Source organism: Micromesistius poutassou (genome assembly GCF_964030765.1).
Source record: "Micromesistius poutassou genome assembly, chromosome: 6".
NCBI lineage: Eukaryota > Metazoa > Chordata > Actinopteri > Gadiformes > Gadidae > Micromesistius > Micromesistius poutassou.
The window spans coordinates 7,925,404-7,932,804 of record NC_140276.1 but is presented as its reverse complement, the minus strand read 5'-3'; the positions used below and the strand labels follow the sequence as shown (position 1 = coordinate 7,932,804).

The 7,401-nt window shown below is 48.0% G+C and overlaps 1 protein-coding gene across 1 annotated transcript in view; it reads left to right on the top strand.

Moving 5' to 3' along the window:
* LOC311344803 (uncharacterized protein) overlaps nt 1-6,857 on the top strand; it is a gene marked incomplete at both ends in the record, with an annotated part of 203,595 nt that extends 196,738 nt beyond the window's left edge. The window contains 2 exon segments of the mRNA XM_084469142.1: nt 6,621-6,739; nt 6,817-6,857. Coding sequence (XP_084325268.1) covers nt 6,621-6,739; nt 6,817-6,857 — 160 coding nt within the window.
* Nucleotides 6,858-7,401: the final 544 nt, after the last annotated feature.

Below are 7,401 nucleotides of genomic sequence, written 5' to 3'. Positions count from 1 at the left end.
CACACACACACACACACACACACACACACACACACACACACACACACACACACACACACACACACACACACACACACAAACATATATAATGGTATATGTGGCTCTGAAATATCGTCATCTGATTATTCGTTCACTGTGAAAATGATTTAAATTGAGTTCTGAACTCACGATTGGATAGAGCCTTGGGGTAAGGGTTAGATAATGGAACAGCACATGAATGCACAAGGGTCTACATAGTGCCCCCCCCCCCCTACACACACACTACTTTCTAGCTCTGATGACACGTGTTTAAACAATCCACACAGTCCTCACACAGGCCAACACATTCAGCACTTAGTATGTTTGTGTGCACACACACCCGCATGTACACTACACACAAAAACAGACACATGCACAAGCACGCAAACAGTGTACGCACGGAGACACACGTACAGACACCCACCCACACACACACACACACACACACACAGAAGCAAGCCTGCACATATAAGCACACACTGCAACAGACAGACAGACAGCAAACACTCATACATGCACATCCAGTTTTAATCATGAACTCACACACACACACACACACACACACACACACACACACACACACTAAATCCGCACTCGCAATGAACACATAAAAACTGCAGTGAACATCATCTCACTACAAAAACACATAATTGGTCCCCAGTTGAAAATCCATCCACTTTTTATTGACTTGTCCTCGGCGGCAGCATGTGGTTCATTTGGTTCCTGCTTCATCAGGGTGTTTTTTATGTGGCCCTGATGCAGCTCAGCTCTTTCAATAGGAGGCGGGGCGGTCGAGGTACTTTTTATTTTTCTAAGGAGAGCAGGAGAGTGCTGGTTAAAATCCTCCCCGCGTGGCACTTTAACCACGCTGTTGATGCGGGGGGGGGGGAAAGTAGAACTAAAAAAAAGAGAGTAGAGTCAATTCCTTTTCGGTGATTTGTTTTTTTTTTATGAATCCTGGCAAAAGTTTTTATAGAAATTTTCGAAAATGGTGACAGCAATTTCTCTATAAAAAATGTTCTCTATAAAAATAATAATGTTCAGCATAGTTTCTCGTCTTTTCAAAAGAGAATTTCAGGAGCAAATTGGTCTGATGTCAATGTGAATAATACTAATAGTAATCATAATACTAAAGAAAGTTTGAATCACATATTGGCAGTTGCAAAGTGTGCTGCTTAAGAGTCATTCTCTGACTTAAAGCCATAAGAAAAAAAGCTTTGAGAAAAAATTCAGAAAAATGTCTATTTTTATAAAGCCAACAGCCTTTGTTTACCTTCATGACTTCATGCATCTGTAATGAATTTTACCCAAGGTGCATCAGATCAATGCCAGATTGCGTTTGGGTGTGTGTGTCTGTGTGTGTCTGTGTTTGTGTGTATGTGAGGATTGAGCGTTCACATGCACACACACGTGTGTGTGTGTGTGTGTGTGTGTACTCACACACTTTCATGTGTGTTTGCCTGAGCAATTGTAATTGGGCCCAGTCGCTCTTTGGCTCAGCTCTGTCGTCATGCCAACTGACCATTTTTCTTATGCGCTGTACCCCAATTTGTGTCGATGGAGATGGCAACTGCATGGAGGAGGCTCTCCCAACACAGCAAAATGCTCTAGTCATTAGCCCCAGGGCTTCCTTTATGCCTTGCTCTCTATTTTACTTCTGCTGGTTGTGTTAGTTGGTCATTTTCTAACTTTTTACCTCTTCCCGGCGACAACACCTTGACTTTGGCCATGGTCTAGTTAAGGTTATTGAGTGCATCTGAGTCACAGCAAAATCGAAGCACAATGTAAATTGTCTGTGTGCGTGTGTTTGTAAGTGTGTGTGTGTGTGTGCGCGCGTGTCTGTGTGTGTTTCCGTGTGTGTTTATTTAAGCGTGCGCATTAAGTATGTCAGTTTGCTAGTCTCGTTAAGGGATTAGTCGCACTCTGAGACACCCTATTCTGAGCGTCTGATTGGAGCAGATCTCTCCTCCAATGACAACTCCAATGACAGTGATTGCTGCAGATCAGGAATAACTAAAGCTAAGCACACAAAGACGGATACACCAAGGCACTGTGGGGAAGAGAATAGGTTTGACAGGGAGGGGCAAGAAAATGTATAGAATGTATTCATGCAAGTGGCTTGCATCATTTTGGATTATACAGAACATACAGACAGCTAGGCCCTACACTCCATGAGTCAATCCATCTTGAGAGGTATTGTGCAAGTGTCACAATGCATAACCTTTACCTTTAGTCATTCCGTCCACCACCACCACCCCCACTATCATGACCTTCATGGCCACCCATATCACCATGACAACCCCTACCATCATACAACAACACTGCCACCAACACCACCACTGCCACCGACACAAGCGCCTCCAATCTCGTCCGCATCATCACCGACCTCACTATCATCACCACCACAATCACCACTTTGATCAGCACCATCATCACCACCTCCACTATCCCCACAGCACCAAGACCGCCACCACCTCCACCATCAATCACCATCACGGCCACCACCATCACCACGACCACATCACCTCCGACATACTTAGCATCACAAATACCACCACCGCCACCACCTCATCATCATCATCATCATCATCGCAACAACATCAGCCCCACCACCTCTACTATCCCCAGCACCACCACAGCCACCACACCAACTGGAAATCACCACCACACCTGCTAGCACCACCACCACCACCTCTACTACAGAACCATAACCACCACCACCTCCACCGCCACCACCACCACCTCTACTACAGAACCACCACCACCACCACCACCACCTCTACTACAGAACCACCACCACCTCTACTACAGAACCACCACCACCTCTACTACAGAACCATAACCACCACCACCACCTCTACTACAGAACCACCACCACCTCTACTACAGAACCACCACCACCACCTCTACTACAGAACCATAACCACCGCCACCACCACCTCTACTACAGAACCACCACCACCTCTACTACATAACCATAACCACCGCCACCACCACCACCACCTCTACTACAGAACCACAGAACCACCACCGCTACTACAGAACCACCACCACCACCACCACCACCACCACCTCTACTACAGAACCACCACCACCACCACCTCTACTACAGAACCACCACCACCACCACCACCACCACCACCACCTCTACTACAGAACCACCACCACCACCACCTCTACTACAGAACCACCACCACCACCACCTCTACTACAGAACCACCACCACCACCACCTCTACTACAGAACCACCACCACCACCACCACCACCACCTCTACTACAGAACCACCACCACCACCACCACCTCTACTACAGAACCACCACCACCACCTCTACTACAGAACCACCACCACCACCTCTACTACAGAACCATAATCACCACCACCACTACCAACACCACCACCACCTCTACTACAGAACCATAACCACCACCACCACCACCTCTACTACAGAACCATAATCACCACCACCACCACCACTACCAACACCACCACCACCTCTACTACAGAACCATAACCACCACCACCACCACCACCACCTCTACTACAGAACCACCACCACCACCACCACCTCTACTACAGAACCACCACCACCACCACCTCTACTACAGAACCACCACCACCACCACCACCTCTTCTACAGAACCATAATCACCACCACCACCAACCATTTGGGGAAATAATCTAATTGCAATTATTTCGACCAATATTGCGATTTAGTCTGTGATTCTTCTTTTTAAAGTTCCTTATGATCTGTATTATTCACTAAACAAGCAATAAATCATTCTATAGTATGACAACCACAAGCAGTCAACATATAAACTGCTCTCTTTCCTTTAGGCCAGGCCGATGTGTTGAGATGAATTGATGCATGAATTGATAATATAACATCTCAATTAACTGTTGAATTGTAAAAAAATAAATAAATACAAATCTTACTGCTCTCCAATCAGTGACAATAACACTTTTTTAAAAATCAATCGCAGTCTTTGCGGTTTGCAAATCGTGTTCTATTACATCGCGAGGTCTGTTTGAATTTGATTAATCGTGAATTCGCCCTAACTGATACAGGCCGTGATCAAACATCAGAGCGACGGCGCATGTGAAGCACTTTTGGGGGGGATTTTGTGGGGATTCTGTACGTGTACGAGGGAAGGCTCGGAGCCATGGAGTCTCGCTTCTTAACCGCGAGGTGTTCCCTTCAGAAGGTGTATTGACGGCGCTCCCACCCTACCAGAGGGAGGCTTGTGTTTCTGTTCTGCACGCTTTAATGCCAAAAGAAAGTCTCCTAAAAATAAAGCGGTGAAGGGGATAAGGGGAGTGCGGGGACAAGTGCAGAGTGTGGTGCATTCTGGTAGATCAGTGTGAGGAAAGAGGAGTCACGCTGGGCCTCCACGGCACTAAATGTCACCTTGATAGTCGGGGAAAACGGAACACCTCACATCTGCCTGTGGTTTTTCTTTTTCCTTTTGTAGGTATGAATGAATGTCTTTCTTTTTCCATTTTTGTTTATTTTTCCACTTTCTTTCTCTTGTACATGCGCACACGCAAACCTGTGTGTGTGCGTGCGTGCGTGCGTGCATGCGCTCAAGTGTGTATGCGCACGTGGCATCGCCGCATCCCCCATAGGACAGCCTCGCCCGTCGCATTCCAAATTAGCACGCCGCCGCATGTGCCATTACGTGCATGAATGGGTCTCCTTTCTCAGCGAACGAAGCGGTTGGCGAGTGCCTATAGACTGTGAGCACTATGGGAAAGAAGCCACTTCGTCTGAAACACGCCGCCATATTATTCCTTTCCCCGGCCGTCCCAGATGAGTGGCAGAGGTGAGTGTGTTCGCGTACGCTAGTCAGAGGAAGGTGAACCAAAGGAGTCGGCGCCTTCTGTCTGACTCCGGGCTCAGAGCGATTGAGTTTCTCCTGGCTCGTCCTATCAAAGAGGCCCCCCGCTCTCCTGCTGCGGGGAGATGAGAGGCTTGATTACAGTCAATTTAGCAAATGAGCAGGTTAATTACAGGCCCAAACTTCTCCTGTTGGAGAACTGTCATTTCTATCTCCCCCACCGCCACCGCACTTCTTCTCTCTCTCTCTCTCTCTCTCTCTCTCTCTCTCTCTCTCTCGCTCTCTCTCGCTCTCTCTCGCTCTCTCTTTCTATCTTGCTCTCTCGCTCTCTCGTCCTCCTCACCTTACTTGCTCGTTCTCTCTGTGGCTCACCTCTCGCTCTCCGTCGCTCAGTCTCTTCCTCTCTCTCTCTCTTCTCACCCTCTTGATCACTCTCTCTCTCTGTCCTCTGACTTCCTCGCTCTCTCGTTTGCTCACTCTCCCTCTACTCCTCTCATTTCCTTGCTCTCTCTTGCTCTCTCTGTCTCTCTCTCTCTCTCTCTCTCTCTGTCTCTCTCTCTCTCTCTCTCTCTCTCTCTCTCTCTCTCTCTCTGTCTCTCAAAGAGCAGAAGGACATGGAGGATTGTGGGTTGAGTGGTAGCAGAACTGATTTTCGTCTCTTCTTTTCAAGTACCAAGTACCCCTCCCCATTTGTCTGTGACCATTTTAGCTCAGAAGCTCAGTGTTTCTGGTTAAGGTGAAATGGTTGCATCAAATGAAACTATTCAAATTTGTTTTTTTTCTTTCCAGGACATTCTCCGCCCTGTGCATTTCCCCCTTTCTTTAGTCTCTCTCTCTCTCTCTCTCTCTCTCTCTCTCTCTCTCTCTCTCTCTCTCTATCTTTAGTCATCCCTATATCTCTCTCGCTCTCTCCATCTTTGAGACTGCTCTCTCACTCAGGAGACTGCATCAAGCCCCTTACTCTTGCTTTCTATCCACTTTCCCGCTCGCTGGCTTTCATCCTTCACTTCACAGCCGCCTTTGGGAGGCTTCTGATTTTTCTTCTTTTTTCTCCCCCCCCCCCCCCTCCTCCCCCCCTCCTCCATTTTATTTGTGGCAACTGCGTAGGGAAGGCATTTCTAAGACATCTCAAAGTTCTACAAGGACGTTACACACACACACAGTCACACACACTCACACACACACACACACACACAGTCACACATAGACACACAAACAAAAACACACAAACACACAAACACACACACACACACACACACACACAGGAAAGTCAAGCAGAATGGGCTGAAAAAGCAGTGTGATTAGGCCGGGATAAGTTGTATTCTGACCTTGGTTGGAGCCTGTTGGCTTCTGTTGGTGCCTCTGTCCGCTTGTTGTTATTTTTTGCTGCCATGAAGAGGAGAAACATCGGGTAGTGGTGCAAGCGATGCATCCTGATGAACCCACACCTCAGCATTGATTAAAATTTGATTTTTGAAAGGAGCCGGCAAGAACATTTAGAGAGAGAGTGATGGATGGAGAGAGAGGTGAAGATGAAGAGAGGGGGAACATGATGAATTCATAAAGAGAGGCTGAGGAGAAGGACGAGGAAGATGAATTTGAGCGAGAGTAGAAGGAAGGTTTTAAAAGTGCAAGAAAGAGACTGAGAGAGAAAAGAGAGAGAAGAGAGAGAAAGGGCGGGAGAAAGTGTGTTGGCAGATGTGTGTGGAGTCTGGAGCAAATGGAGTGAGAAGATTAGCAGCTGGCGCAGGACAAGTTTCACAGAAATGGAGAAGATGTGAAACACACACACACACACACACACACACACACACACACACACACACACACACACACACACACACACACACACACACACACACACACACACACACACACACAATGTAAATGCACATTATGAATCAGGCTAGTGGATCACACATGAACTCTGTCATGACCCAAGAACTTGTTCCTTTACCAGATTGCATCTGCCACTGTGTCACCTACTTCAAACACTCCTAGCCCCCACACACAAAGACACACACACACGCACACACGCACATGCACACACATTCTTAAGTTCATACCAGAGCGATGAAACCTGTCTTCCCATGGATATTGGGTCCCGACGACAAGTTAGTGTGTCTGAAGATATTCCCGGTTGCCTGCTTATGAATCTACAGTTGTCCCCCTCAGCCTCTGGGGCAGCTGCAGGGAGAGAGAGAGAGGAGGGGGAGAGGAAAAGAGAGTGCTAGCTGCAGACTGAGCAGGAGGAGCAGAACGAGGGGTTTGGGAGGCTTGTGTTTTAGTAACCAAGAGTTTGGGGCTGGAGCTGCCATCGATATGTCATCAGCTGCTCTTGTTCTGGGAGGGGGCCAGAGAGAGGGTCTCCAGACGGATCGGAGGGAACCCCACCCCCCACGCAGAGGACGCCTGGCTCCCCCCCCCCCCCCATCTCCCTAGGTTACCATGGAAACCCTTTTATCATCAGTGGCTGGGATGTGACGTCGACCCGGGCGCTGAGGACCTGGCACTGTGTGTCCCGCTCTGGCCGCTGATGAGCCTC